We start from the raw sequence: 15730 nt of genomic DNA on the forward strand, positions 1-15730 counted from the left end.
ATTGAAATATTACGCCATGGTCTGAATGTCTGTCCTCTCCAAATTCGAATGTTGAAATTTAACTCCCAGTGCGATGGTATTCAAACATTGGGTCTTTTTTGAGATGGCTAGAACATGAGGGCTCTGAGACACAGGGAGAAGGTGCCTCTTCATGAGGAATAGGGCCCCTGTTCAGATGTCAAATGTGCTGGCTCCCTGATCTTAGATTTTTCAGCCTCCAAAACTTTGAGAAATAAATGTCTGTTGTTTATAAGCTACTCAGCTTAGAGTATTTTTGTTAGAGTACCCTGAACAGACTAAGAAAATAAGTCACTCATGTGAATTCAGCTAAAGCATTTTTAAGAGAATTGTAAAAAAATCAACAGCACAGCAAGGACCACATCCTGTTCAGTTTTAAACCCAGCATTTAGCATAAGGCCTGACAGACAGGAGATGTGTCGCAGCTACCATGTAGAGCAGTGGGTGGCACATACTTGTTATGTGCTCATATGGGATGCTGGTGCTGCAGGCTGTGGCTTAATCCAGTATGCCATAGCGCCAGCCACTGAAACTACTTTATATATGGTTATACTATTTTCAAAGTGCCTCTGGCCCATCATTTCAAGAAGAAGCTGGCAAACCTAGTGGGTTCATGGAGTAGTCTATGGAGACATTATGATCTGCAAGCCTAAAATAGTTACTTTCTGGTATTGGTAAGAAAAAAAGTTCACAACCATTGATTTAGAAGTTTTATAGTAACCTCAGTCTGGCCAGAGAACTTTATGAAAGTAAAAACTTCTTTCCCTGTCCATTAAAAAAATATTCTTAAGCATTAAACTACTTTTTAGACTTTGAACAAGTCTGCTACATGACCAGCTAAAAATTCTGCTCATATACATTCATAGTCAATTGAAAAATATTTATTACTGGCTGTCAGAAGAAAATAAATATCCACTTGGAATTATTTAACTTGCTCCAATCCAGAAACACCATTTAGGCAATTTCAACAAATAATTTTAAGAGATTTGAACAAAACAGCCTATTATCAAATAAATATAAATATATAACTTTGTCTAAATACAATTTTAAATTGTTACCTAAAAAACAATGTGACATTCACATGTACATATGAACTGACACATTTTCTCGACGAGCATACAAGTGCAGCCTAATCACAGAATAAAGTAAGGCCATCTGCTTTGTCAGTCTACTTTTCCTCATGCAGAAATTTCCTGCTTTTCTTCCTCTGATCCCTCAGTGTTCGATACACCACATTCATGTACACGAATGATTTGGCTTCTGGCTGAGAACCTAACTAAGTATAGCTACTAGTTGTCAGTTGCTCAGAAAACTTGAGTTCCTATTTTGTGATGATGATGGTTCTGAGAATTTAATTTTGCCACAGTTACAAAACTATTTATTGCATAAGGAACTCCAGAAATGTAAATTATACTTAAGCAAGACAGCTTTACTCCAATTCAGAATATCAAGCACAGGAACTACTTTACTTGCCCTTCTCAACAGTTACCAAACACAGAGGCCAAGAGCAAATCATAGGTAATCAGGGCAAAAAATATTTGGGTTCATCATTGCTGGCATCAACCAATTTTGCATCTTTTAAATCAGCCTCTCTTCAAATGAGCTAAATCAATCAAACAATTCTGCTAAGAGTTCAACATTAGATGCTTTGAGGAGAGAAACAGAGTGACCGAAATAACTCACTAAATGGTAAGAATGCAAGCCAAAGTAAATAATGTTTTTCATGGCAAGCGCTTTAAACAAGTACAAATGAAAAGAACTAAAATGATTATGGAAAGCTTCATGAAGGTGACAACTGTACCAAGCTTTAAGGGTAAGCAGAAATTAGGCTGGTAGAAAACACAGGAAGACAGGTATTTCAGCCAGGAGGTACAACATAAACCATCAAAATAAGAACTAGAATTAGCACATTGGAAGGAGGAGCATTAATAATGCACAAGTATCGCCACTGAATAATTATACTTAAAACAGTTAACACTACTTTTCCTGACTGGTTCCTTTACAGTCATTTAAATATTTTCTATAAATTATAAATGTGCTTGTCACCTTCAAAATGGTCATATTTATTTTTGTGAGATGCTTATGACCAATCAGAAACAACAGGACAAAAGCACAAATGGTTCATTTAGCAAGTCAGTGTTTACTAGAACACAACAATCTACAGAATCTAAAAAAGGAAATACTCTGAGTGGTCTTGTCTCCTGTTTTTACTAAGAATGATGCACAGGAATCTGTTGTTGATTCACAAATCAACTGAGTCCATTAATTCACTAAAAAAACAAATTCCAATTCCAAATTTGTCTTCAAGTAGTTCTAAAGGTCTCCAGATCTCAAGAATATTATTTATATCAACAGCTATTTTAGTATCTATTTTCCTCCAGTGGACACAAGTTTTAAAATTTTTGATTAATAAAAAGCATTGATTAAAAAGTAGCTTTACTGTGTATTACTCATACCTTTAATAAAGTGGTCGTTAAGTTGAAGAAGTGGCTTTTCTATTTTTCAATGTTTGATTAAACAAAGGCACATATCAGAATTACTGATCAATAGAAATAACTAGTGCCACAAAATGAATGGATATAAATCCAAGTAAAACCAAAGAAAACTGATGGTTAGTTAGCCTGTTCAGCACTATGTGGATATATATAGTTTTTGTACACTTTCCAAACATCCCTATTACAACTTTCCAGCACACCTCAAAGTCTAGTGACTCCAGGACAGATACTAAACATAATCAGTTCTTCAGGTTATTCATTCTTTTTTTTTTTTTTTTTTTTAATTTATTTGACAGGTAGAGTTACAGACAGTGAGAGAGAGAGCCAGAGAGAAAGGTCTTCCTTCCGCTGGTTCACTCCTCAAGTGGCCACTACAGCCAGAGCTGCACCGATCTGAAGCCAGGAGCCAGGTGCTTCTTCCTGGTCTCCCATGTAGGTGCAGGGGCCAAGCACTTGGGCCATCCTCCACTGCCCTCCCGGGCCTCAGCAGAGAGCTGGACTGGAAGAGGAGCAGCCGGGGCTAGAATCTGGCACCCATGTAGGATACCGGCGCCGCAGGCAGAGGATTAACCAAGTGAGCCATGGCGCCGTCCCCCATTCTTTCTGACTCAGGTCAAGCTACCTGACCTGTATTCCCCCCTCAGATTCCTTAACTTTAACTTCAGTTGAGTCTGAATGTTCCTAACTGTTTCTCTGCTTGCCAGCATTTCTACAGATGTGTTTTCTTACTAGAAAAGATGAATCTTTTAGTTCTAGTTGTAAAAATTGCTTTTCAATTATTATTACCTAAATTTAATTGATTCACACCCATTTCTAGTAGAAATTTAGTTTTAAGTTTCTAGTGAGAAATGTTGGTACAAACCTGACAAACATTAAACTAACACGTAAGTTATTTCCAACCCTAAATATTATTTTAAATCTGGAACTGTCAGATACCAGCCTGACCTGATTACAAAGATATTATGAAACAAGCAAAAAGAAAATAACAACATACAGCAAATACATTCACTTTCTTGTCTGTTATACTATAATTAAATTCCCAAGACACATTCTCTTGTTTTCTGTATTACAGAGCTCATGGAGAATTAATGATAATTCATTTATCACTTCATTAGAGTTTATCAGGCCCTGCAATAGGCTTTTCCTTCACCAAAGTAATCTCAGGCCACATCAGAGAGAAACAGGCATGCAGACCTCCCTAAGCGACTTAGGAAAAATCCTGCCACTCAAAGAACCATCCTACCATACCTGTAACAAGGGTTCTTTCTTCTCAGTTAGATTAGCTCTATCTCTGAACATAAGTTTACTTGCCTTAAAGCCAAGGCAAGCCTTGGCTCAAAATAAGCTACAAATAATAATTTATAATTCAGTGTCTTTTTGTTAAAATGTTAATGTAAAAAAAGATCAAGATGAAATGCAAACATACACTTACACACTTTGAAATACATTTTCTCCAAAACATAAGATTAAAAGGCAAAAGAGGAGGGCCGGCCAGCACTGTGGCTCACTTAGTTAATCCTCTGCCTGTGGCACCAGCATCCCATATGAGCGCCGGGTTCTAGTCCCGGTTGCTCCTCTTCCAGTCCAGCTCTCTGCTGTGGCCCAGGAAGGCAGTGGAGGATGGCCCAAGTGCTTGGGCCCCTGCACCCGGCATGGGAGATCAGAAGGAAGCACCTGGCTCCTGGCTTTGGATCGCCGTAGCGCCAGCCGTAGCGGCCATCTTGGGGGTGAACAACGGAAGGAAGACTTTTCTCTCTGTCTGTTTCTCCCTCACTGTCTAACTCTGCCTGTCTTAAAAAAAAAAAAAAAAAAGGCAAAGGAAAAAAATTTTTTAGAAATACAATTAATTTTGGAATATCATGTAAAAAGTTCAAATTTGAAGTACAGGGAAAGAGGTGGAAACCCATACACTGGAATTATTTCTCCTTCTTGCTTTGCCAAATAAAAACAAAAAATTTATTTTCTTTGCTGTATTAAAAGCATAACTGGCTTCAGCATAAAAGATACATACTCAATATTTAAGTTAAAAATGTTCATAAAATTTTTTTTTAGAAATCTCTTTTCTTAGATATTATTTATTTATTTTGAAAGGCAGAGAGAGAATGAGAGAGAGAGAGATCGTCCATCTGCCAGGTCTCTAGACCAGCTTGCTGCCAGGAGCCATCAAGCCATCAACTCCACTCTGGTTTCTTAGAGGTAGTAGGGGCCCATGTCTTGGGCTACCATCTGCTATTTTCCTAGGCTCATTAGCAGAGAGCTGGATCAGAAGCACAGCAGCTAGCACTTGAGCCAGCACTCTGATAATGGGACACTGGCATGGCAAGTGGCAACTTAACCTGCTGTGCCACAATTCTGGCCCATTTACAAATACATAGTTTTTTAATCTTCAATGAATCATTATTTTATCAATTACAAAAGAATTAAAACAAAATGAAGACTACGAAAATGTCAGGGAAACACATGTATAAATTATAAAAACAGGGCAATATGCTATTCTGTATCAGCAATTCTCCCAAAAAATTTCATATGGACTTTGTTAATAGATCTGTGCTAAAACCGACAGACCCTAAATAACCCTAAAAATAACTTTGTGGACTTTCAATGTAAGAGAAATGATTTATTTCCTAATAACCCACCTATTATTCCCTTAAGTGAAACTTAGTTCCTAGGAGAACTAAGAGAAAATGGGAGGCTCCTTTGGGAGGTTTACAGTGCACATGAATATATTAAAGTTTGAGAAGTTTAAGGAAACATAAGTCTACTTATCTTGTCTAAATCAGTTTTTCCCACACATATGAGGGGTATTCAAAAAGTTTGTGGAAAAGGTACACTATGAAAAAGCTGTATGATTGTCAATCTGCACTAAGACTAGTGACAATATCTCCAGATACTTTTGTGTTAATTTGTCCCTCAGATGTTACCGTTTTTAAATCCTTGAAAAAAGTAAAAAGTTTAAAAACTTTCAAGACTACATATATAAAGAATTCCCTTATACTTACCTTTCTATAATGCTTGTCACTTTCAGACCCATGATCTGTTGCTCGAAATGCCGTTTCTCCAGGTGAACCTTAAAGATAAATACGCACTCCTTCAAATTCTCTAATCATGTCTACTGATGGCCTAACTTAAATACCAAATTATATCTAACCATTTAAAAAGGAAATGGACCTTTAGAATAATTCAGATTCAAAACATCAAATCACTTTTATTTTTATTTTAAATAACATTACTGGTAACTGATATAGAAAATTTAAAAGGAAATTATAGCACATGTTTAACCTAATTACTTAAAAATATGTAACTGAATGCTATAATTTAAACAAGATAATCTTATTTGCAACAAAGTACTTACAGTTTGGACAACTACCACTGCCATTACGGACTACATGTGATACAACACTCAACGTAAAATGTCAATTATGACAGGGCAGATGAGACAAACTAAAATTACTTTTCATTTCATTCATTGAAAAAAATTAGATCTAGTTCCAGAAAGTATTTTGGCTAAGCAAATTTTTTAATAGCTTTAATCTTATATATCCACCTTTAGGAAATATTTTTATTATTTTATTATTTCTACCTATAAGATAATGAGTTTGCCTAATAGAGTTCTGGGGCTTTAAAATTTAGCACAAGCAGCATTATAAATTTGGCCTGCAATTTTAATTGCAACTAGTTTACTAGAAGCATTTAAGAGGCATGTTAAGGTCAGTAAAAATGTCTGTTTACACACCTAACAAGAGAAGTAGGTCAGAAGCTCCTATGACTTCACTAACCAATTTGTGACCTGCGAAAAATCAGCAAAAGGGGAAATAGAATTGTAAAATTTTATAGGAATGAGCACACATAGATGTCTGAGATCTCTTTATAACTCTACAGGGAAGTAATTGGGCAAATATACTAGGATTAACCTTAATAAATTCTACTCCTTATGATCTACCATAGTTAAATTTTCTTTTAAAGTCACCAAATTCACTAATTATGAAAAGCAAATACATAGGAAGTCTCATCTACTTGTCAAGGACAAATGTATTCTTCCTTCACTAAGTAAAAGCCACGTATATTTAAGCTCTTGTAAATCTGCACTTCACTGAGCTTTGAAACCACTGTGCAATGAAAGTTTTTTTTTTTTTTAAAAAAAACCTGACTTTAATTTGTACTAAAGGTTTTCATTTAAAATATGGTAATAAACAAGCAAATATATCTATCACTTTTCCTGTGGTTCTTAAAACTTTTTATTAAATCAAACATGTCCTCTCTTACCTGTGGTGAAAACGTCCTTCAATAAGCTGAGACTTTCAATAATCTTGTCAAAGTCTGGTACTAATTTTGCAAGGTCTTCCGAATTAGGAAGGGCTTTTGTAATTTTCTCTGGAGAAGACCAAAATACAAAAAAAGTCTCAAAATAAGAATATGTGTCAGATATAATATAAAGATTATAAAATTCTTAACTTATTTAATCCTCATAGCAACTCTACAAAACAGCTACTATTGTTACCCTCACTTACAGATGAATAAGTGGGCACACTGTGAAGAAGTGCAGGCCTAAGTCTGAGCCTAGGTCCCAGAATCCAGGCTCTGAGACACCACTGGCACACTGATAAATGTGACAATGTAGAATGCTAGAAAAATAATTTAAAAAGTGCTTTTCCTGAAAATGCCTTGATCAACACAGCAGTCTGATCTTTAAGAGGTACTGTGAGTAAGTACATGTAGAGATTAATTCCATCTCCATATATACTTAGAAATCAGACAACACGTAAAAAATGGTAATGAAAACAATAATTTCATCAAAAAACATTTAAAAAGTTCAACATGAATTACTGGCAATCATAGCTATCAAATATACTTTTTTCTCATATGCCTAATAAAAAAGTGGGACAGTGGCTAAAGAGGAGAGAGAAATCATTGTGGATAGTAACAGATGTTTCAGGAATTTGACTTCAAAAAGTAGAAGTAACTAATGCATCCAATTAAAAAGAGGTAGTTAGGTGGATCATGGTACAAATTCTTTGGGCAACATTATACAACTCTGAAAATGATGTACAGAAAGGTTGCTGGAAGCACTGAAATGCTGACAAATGTGTTAGCAAGACACAAGATGCCAAAGTGTATGCTCACTATGACTGTATAATTTTTGAGAAGGGAACTAAAACAATAACCACGTGCACATAACAAGAACAATTAGATGATTCTGTAAGTATAGTGGCAGTTGTATTAAGTGATAGTCTATGGGATACATTCTTTTCACAAATTTTTTCCTTTGGTATTCTACTACTTTTAACATTAGAAAGTAATTGCTGCATATCACACACATAAACTATCTCAATACAACTACCTGTCTTTCCTAAGAAAATGACTCTGAAAGGTATTTCAATGTTAATGATACAAACCAAAATCAATATACTCATCAATTTCCCACACAATGTCGGGCACAATCCATTTGTAGTCACTAAGGTCGGGTATCATATCTTTCCACTGATCAAAAGTCTGAAAGATAAGAATGTTAATCAGGTATTTACCCAAACAAAAATGTAGAGAAAGATTATTTACTTAAAACACATTAATCTACTGAGAGCAATGTATTATGTTCAACATTTTAAGAAACAAATTTAAATGGACTTAACTATTTTAAAAACAATAAGCTGGCAAATACATAAAAAACGTAGACACACCCTACTAAATACAGAAAACGTAAAAATTCAAAATACACTCCTGTTTTCACAGGATTTGGTTTTAAGCAATGCTGTGGACTTGGAAGTAAGATACACTGGAGGAAAGAAGGCTTTGACTCTGGCCCAAGAAGCAATGGAATGGGATTGCCACATAGCTTTCCTAACTATGCCTCTAAATGGCAAAGTTCAACATCAAACCTAGGTAATCTCATTTCCATCCCAGGGCTCCTTCCACTATGCCATTTGTATATCATTTAATTATAACTTTCATTACATCATATAAGATTCAGAAGGCATTTTCCTATTACCACCATTAAAACAATCCAGTAGATGGTAGAGACACACAATAAACACCTAATTATATTCTGCTATACTACAAAAAAAACCTTATGCTATCAAAATTTAATCATATTGGAATAACTGGAATATCAGTAGGGACGTCAAACTCACCTTTTTGGCTGTATAGCCACCCCCAACAGCAGAGCCTAGTATGAGATACCGAAGTTTTAAGAGCCTTGCAGCTAATCTTGCGGGCCAAAAATATCTGCGGGGCTGGTAGCCATATTTAATTGGAGAAAGTTTTAATTTACATAAAGGAAGATTAGTTAGAGAAGAGAACTGCTGAAATGATGTCCTTAGTTGGGGTCTTTGAAGCTTTAATGCAGGATGATGTAAATGATAAATACTTCGTGAAACCAGATGCAGTTTTTGTAGTGGTAGGCTTCCTTTCATTCCAGAGCTATGTTTCACTAAGGATTGGCAAACTTCACTGAAAGAAAAATGAGAAAAGATCAGACATAGTAACAATGCAAAAGAAACAAGAGCAGCAATATTCTGAAGAAAAACACACTCATGCACATGTGACCAGCCACATATTCCATACAGTAGTGTACACTTACTAGCTATTTACTATGTCAGGCACTAGGATAGCATGTGCTATCTCATGTAATCCTACTAACAATCCTATGACCAAAGTACCAGAATTATCCTCATTTCAGAGATGAGGAAAATGTGACACAAAGTTATAAACAATTTGCCCAACTACACACTCAGATAAGGAACAATGTCAAGAGTCACACCTCTGAGTGGCACGCCAGAGCTTGCACTTTAATGTACAAGAATGAGGGCCATAATCCTGGCCTGAATAACTGAAACTAAAAACAGAAAAGGTGGGGCTTCTTTTTATTAACTGCTATTCACTGTAAGAAAAAGTTGAGAATAAAAGTGCATGCAAACCTTTGTTTGCAGAATTTCAACAGTGCAGAACAGCTATTCTCTCCCCTCGTCTACAGAGATACTTCCAAAAGTACATGGAAAATGGAATTCAAAGGTAAGTGTATATTGATACAAATAATTCTAAAACTCACATATAAAGCGTCTTCAAAAAGTTCATGGAAAATGCATCTTTGAAAACCCATGCAAGCATCTCAAAACTATTTTGTACCAAAATAAACTTATATTTTAATTCCAGCCTCCATGAACTTGTTGAAGCACCCTCACATGTTTGCCAAATAGCTCAAGGATGGAAATTGAAGAAATTAATCAATCTCACCCAACACATCTGGCTTTCAGAAAATGAAAACAGCAAAAAAGCCTCTAAAGAGAAAAGAAGCAAACTGTATGTGTTAGCTGTCCCAGTTCCACCCTTTCCTCCTTCCTGCAGAGAATGAAGAGCTACCAATAACAGCTCTATGCCTTATTCAACATACATATCCATAACTGCTTACCCTGGGCCAGGCCCAATCCTAAGCAATTTAAAAATATTAATTCACTTATACAAAGGGTTGGAAATTTCTTAGGAAAAACATGTTAAGAAACATAGAAAAGAATGCTGTGATGAGGGATGGGTGGAGAGAATGGGTTATCACTTGTAGTCCTAGTAAAAGATCGGGCATTATGCTAGATGTTTTCATAAATGCTACTCCTGTTAGCTCAGAAAAATATAGTGTAAAGTGAGCTATTCTCCTTACAGGTTTTTTTTTTTTTTAAGATTTATTTATTTTATTATTTGAAAGGCAGAGTTACAGAAAGAGGCAGAGAGAGGTCTTTTTTTTTAAAATTTTTACTTATTTTTTGACAGGCAGAGTTAGACAGTGAGAGAGAGAGAGACAGAGAGAAAGGTCTTCCTTCCATTGGTTCACTCCCCAAATGGCTGCTACAGCCAGTGCACTGCGCAGATCTGAAGCCAGGAGCCACCTGCTTCCTCCTGGTCTCCCATGTGGGTGCAGGGCCCAAGCACTTGGGCCATCCTCCACTGCATTGCCACGCCACAGCAGAGAGCTGGACTGGAAGAAGAGCAGCTGGGACAGAATCCAGCGCCCCAACCGGGACTAGAACCTGGGGTGCCAGTGCCACAGGCAGAGGATTAGCCTAGTGAGCCACGGCGCTGGCTGAGAAAGAGGTCTTCTATCTGCTAGTTCACTCCCCAAATGGCCGCAGCATCTGGAGCTGTGCCGATCTGAAGCCAGGAGCCAGGAGCTTCTTCTGGGTCTCCCATATGGGTGCAGGGGTTCAAGGACTTGGGCCATCCTCTACTGTTTTCCCAGGCCATGGCAGAGAGCTGGATCAGAAGTGGAGCAGCCAGGACTTGAACCAGTGCCCATATGGGATGCTGGCACTGCAGGCAGTGGCTTCGCCTGCTAAGCCATAGTGACAGCCCCTAGAGGTTTGTTTTTTAAAACTACATCTTGCTTAAGGTAGAATGATCAGTTAACGATGGAAGAGGATTGAAATCAGGGTTAGCTTGACCATAAATTCTTGCTTTAAGACACTAGTTGGTGAGAACATGGAAGCAGCAGATGCCTATCAGTGTCCCCAAACAGGAGGCTGAAGTGACATTTTGGAGAACTTGCAGCCTTCTCTAGAACTCTCTGGATGACACAGGGCCTTGCTCTCATTCAAGACTTCACAGGAACTTTCCAACTCAGGAAACCTTAGGGAAATGGAGCTTAATACGAATTAGGCACATCATTCATTTGTATGCCTAAGTGCGTAAATGTTAATGGTAGACACAAAATCATTTACCTTCTTTCCAAAAGTCAGTACATGTATTACATTTCTTTTTATTTAAAGCCCGGTCCCCAAGATAAATAGTAATTTCCATAATGATATAAAAAGTAAGTCCAGTCCATGTCTTTTTTTATTAACTAAAGAGACTGAATTCTCCTGACCTCAAACTCAGCAAAATCCTCAGCTTCAAAACTGCCTCTAATGCAGCAATCACATACACATGACAATAACACAACACTAGCATGTCAAAGGAGCGGTAGACAACAGCTAAATGCTACAAGAGTTAACAGGAAAGCAAGTGATTCTTAGTAGTTGAGGTGATCAGTAAACACTCCGCAGAAAAAGTAAAACTTAAAAGTTAATAGGGAAGTGGAAGTGAAAAGTCAAAACAGAGAAAAAGATTTCAGGTAGGCAGAGGATTCAGAAGTGAGACAATGTAAGAGACCCAATAAGCTGGCAGAGAAGGTTCATACTGAGAGGTAAAACTGGAGAGGTGGTCTACAGACAAACTATGCTTGAATATCAGGCTGAAGTTTGAACCTTATTTTGTAGGCAACAAGCAGTCACTGGAAGTTTCTGAGTAAGACTAACTGCACAGTAATTAAAGGAGATATTAAAGGTAACCCTGGGCAAAAGTAGATCAAAAGCACAGCAAAACCATGATCATATTTCAGCTTTCCAGATGCAAGAGAGAAGAGCTAAAGTGAGGGGGCAGCAGTGACAAAGGTGGGTACCAGAATGGCAGACTTAATGCCAGAGGAAGGGAAAAGAGTAAAAATAATCACTAGGTTTTACCTGGTGTGACTGAGGCCACTGCTTACAGATCCAAAAAAGTCAAAAAAACAAATACAGCAGGCAGTAACTTACAGGTCCCTAACATTTAGCTCAAGCTTCTGTCAACTCTATGGATACATTCACCTAGTCTTTTGGTTCAGAACTTTGGTTGCAATCAGTTTCACTGCTTACTTAGCTATCTCATCATGGACAAATTATGAATTAATCAAAACCTCAGTTTCTTAGTCCATTAAAATGACATAATATCAGAATTAGAGTTAATGTCAATTAACTTCGAGTTCATCAAGTTCTACACACAACCAACTTCTCTTCTCATTCTTCCTAGGTAATCTTATCTACACTTAACTTCCTCAATGATTACCTACATATCCATGTTTCTGAAATTTAAGTCTAACACACAAAGTTACAGACCCATGTGTCCAACTGCTTATTCAATATCACCACTTGGATATCCAAAAAAGTACCTCAAATTCAAGATGTTCCTAACTGTGATCTCTTCTTCCACTTCCACTAAAACCCTGACCCTCCTGTAGTATTTGCTATTTCAGAAAAGCATATGAGTTTATTGATCCTGTGACATCAGACACAGATCTGGGGGGTCACTCTTGGAACCTCCCTTATCCTCACTATTACCAGACCCACTCTTCTGAATACAAATGTGACCACTGTCACTCACTTCCATCCATCTCTTAAATGGCTCTCCTGAATTAGGAATAAAATCCAAACTCCTGGTCTATAAAGCCTTGCCAGTCTGATCCCTGCCTCTCTCCTATTTGCTTCCAAACTTAACCCAGCCTAGTTTTCATTCAGTTCCTCAATTGTGCCACACTCCCTCCATCTCAGGGCTGTGTGACAAACTCTTCTATTTACTTTGCTGCTGTTTACAATCAGTTTCACCCCAAGCACTCCCACCTCTCCTTGAATCTTCATTAGAATGCTGAGTCCTTCTGCTACACTTCTTGGCTCTCTGTACTTTTCCTTTGTAGAGCTTGTAAAATTTGCACTGCATAATAGTGTTTTTATTGTAATAATATTTGTCTCCACCAGTAAACTGCAATCTTCATAAGGTCAGGGTTCTATCTGTCTTCTGACCATTTTATTTCCCAGGGCTACACCAGTGCCTCACGAATGGTAAGCAATGTCAAGGAAAAAATTAAATTGCAAACAACTGAAAGAATCCAGCAATGGCTAGACAGAGTAAGTACTCAATAAATTTGTTTCAATATTAATCTGCACTAAACTCCAGCAATGCATAAATGAATAATCTTTTTTTAAAATTTTTTGCCAGGCAGAGTTAGACAGTGAGAGAGAGACAGAGAGAAAGTTATAGACAGTGAGAGACAGAGAGAAAGGTCTTCCTTCCGTTGGTTCACTCCCCTAATGGCTGCTACGGCCGGCGCTGCACCATCAGAAGCCAGGAGCCGGGTACTTTCTCTCGGTCTCCCATGCGGGTGCAGGGACCCAAGCACTTGGGCCATCTTCCTCTGCCCTCCCAGGCCACAGCAGAGAGCTGGACTAGAAGAGGAGCAACCAGGACTAGTACCCGGCACCCCAACGGGGATTAGAACCTGGGATGCCGGCGCCACAGGCAGAGGATTAGCCAAGTGAGTGGGCCAAATGAATAATCTTTAATCCTCAAAAAGCTATCTGCATTTTAAGAAAAAAGCTAATCCAAATACATTTATTTATTTATTTATTTATTTGAAAGTCAGAGTTACACAGAGAGAGAAGGAGAGGCAAAGAGACAGAGAGGTCTTCCATCCACTGGTTCACTCGCCAATTGGCTTCAATGGCCAGAGCTGCACTGATCTGAAGCCAGGAGCCAGGAGCTTCCTCCGGGTCTTGCCATGCAGGTACAGGAGCCCAAGCACTTGGGCCATCTTCTACCACTTTCCCAGGCCATAGCAGAGAGCTGGATCGGAAGTGGAGCAGCAGAGACTCGAACTGGCACCCATATGGGATGAGGGCACTGCAGACAGCGGCTTTACCTGCTATGCCACAGCGCCAGCCTCCAAATACATATCTTAACCTGATGTATCTCAGATCTGAGTTCATGCCTAAGATGCTTTTGCTTTCCTTATTTTCTCCATATTTTACTTCCAAATCCCTGAAATGCCTACTTCCATAATGTTGGCAAGCAATAAAGCTGGGTGAGAGTCAGGGACAGAGAGTCCAGCATTTCAGGCCAGTAATTACACGTGAAAGGTTCTTCAGTGAGTCCCCTGGAAGAGTAACTGACTCAAAGCAAAAATCCTGGTACTGGAAAAGGCATCCTCAAGAATTACTTCTAGAGCCTCCACTTCAAGGAGCTCTAAAGATCAGTGCTCATACAGGAGAGAACCACTTTTCCCAGCAAGGTCCTGTTGAGATACAGGTACATGAGTAAAAACAGGAGAAATGCAATCACTGAAGCAGCATCTGAGGAAACCCAATCCAGCTGAATGCTAACAGCAGCAGTCGGGAGCCAAGGCTCCCACAGCATGCAGGACACAGACCACAGACTTTCCAGCCTGAGCCCTGAACAATATTGGCATTTGTACGTAACAAGTTTAGATCAACTGCCTACCTCCTAAAGACCCTACAATGAAGCTTGTTAGTTGATATGTCATACACCTAAAACACAAGGCTCAGTCAGCCTTCTCGTTCAGAGGTAACACACACAAAGTATCTAAATTCATCAACTCTTTAAGACGAGTGGGGAACCCTTTTTCCTGCCAAGGGACATTTGAGTATATATAACATCATTCACAGGTCATACAAAGCTTCATGGGCCAGATGTTCCCAGCCTTTGCTTTAAGGTGAGGAGCAAGACAAACATTATTTACTCTGAGAAAAGCAGGTATTAAGTTTTTTTTTTTTTTTTTTTTTTTTTTTTTTTTTGACAGGCAGAGTGGACAGTGAAAGAGAGAGACAGAGAGAAAGGTCTTCCTTTGCCGTTGGTTCACCCTCCAATGGCCGCCGCGGCAGGCGAGCTGCGGCCGGTGCACCGCGCTGATCTGATGACAGGAGCCAGGTGCTTCTCCTGGTCTCCCATGGGGTGCAGGGCCTAAGCACTTGGGCCATCCTCCACTGCACTCCCTGGCCACAGCAGAGAGCTGGCCTGGAAGAGGGGCAACCGGGACAGAATCCGGCGCCCCGACAGGGACTAGAACCCGGTGTGCTGGCGCCGCAAGGCAGAGGATTAGCCTAGTGAGCCGCGGCACCAGCCCGGTATTAAATCTTTATTTGTATTCTTAGGAAAATTCCTGAAAATATTGCAGACATAAAATAAGGGCATGTTGTCATTCAAAAATAACAATCAAAGAACATGACAAAGTTTACAGAATTAATTATGTCTTTGTTTTTAGTAAAGGGCTTCATAAATCCTAAAAAGAAGTTCATGTTAATAAAGGTTCAATGGCCAATATAAAAAAATCAATAGTAGTACCAGAAAATGAATTAAGTAAATTTCTCAGAACACAGAAGAGAATGTCCAGAAAAACTGGTGGGAAACATAAAGAAAAAAGTGATGCAGAGAAGTGACACCCAAAGATGGGGGGTGGGGGGTGGGTGTAATGTATCCCATGGATGCAGGAAGAAAGTATCAAAGCTTCTTTTTGTACCTTAATCTTGAAAATTATGTTAGAGTAGTCTTACAATGTAAATAATTAGTATTGAAATTCATACATAATTAAAATATAAGTGGGCACATCTACATATTGGAATGTGTATACATTTTTTAACAGTTGAAAAGTACAG

At 38.4% G+C, this 15730-nt stretch overlaps 1 protein-coding gene across 19 annotated transcripts in view; it reads right to left on the reverse strand.

The window, feature by feature from the left end:
- The window catches only part of OPA1 (OPA1 mitochondrial dynamin like GTPase), a 98454-nt gene that overhangs the window by 80469 nt on the left and 2255 nt on the right, over window positions 1-15730 (reverse strand). For 10 of the 19 annotated variants that reach the window (XR_016232469.1, XR_016232468.1, XR_016232466.1 and 7 more), the window contains exons 2-6: window positions 8639-8957; window positions 7907-8003; window positions 6777-6884; window positions 6247-6300; window positions 5513-5580 (exon numbers count right to left, since the gene is read on the reverse strand). Coding sequence is in view for 13 of the 19 variants with exons in the window: in XM_089330833.1 (XP_089186959.1) it covers window positions 5513-5580; window positions 6247-6300; window positions 6777-6884; window positions 7907-8003; window positions 8639-8957 (646 nt within the window). In the remaining 6 variants the exon portion in view is untranslated. The remainder of the gene's footprint in view (window positions 1-5512; window positions 5581-6246; window positions 6301-6776; window positions 6885-7906; window positions 8004-8638; window positions 8958-15730) is intronic. The other 9 variants (XR_016232470.1, XR_016232467.1, XM_089330834.1 and 6 more) reach the window with 1 other exon arrangement.

This window comes from Oryctolagus cuniculus, chromosome 4, assembly GCF_051225735.1.
Source record: "Oryctolagus cuniculus isolate XC-2025 breed Fujian yellow rabbit chromosome 4, ASM5122573v1, whole genome shotgun sequence".
In the NCBI taxonomy this organism is placed as follows: Eukaryota; Metazoa; Chordata; class Mammalia; order Lagomorpha; family Leporidae; genus Oryctolagus; species Oryctolagus cuniculus.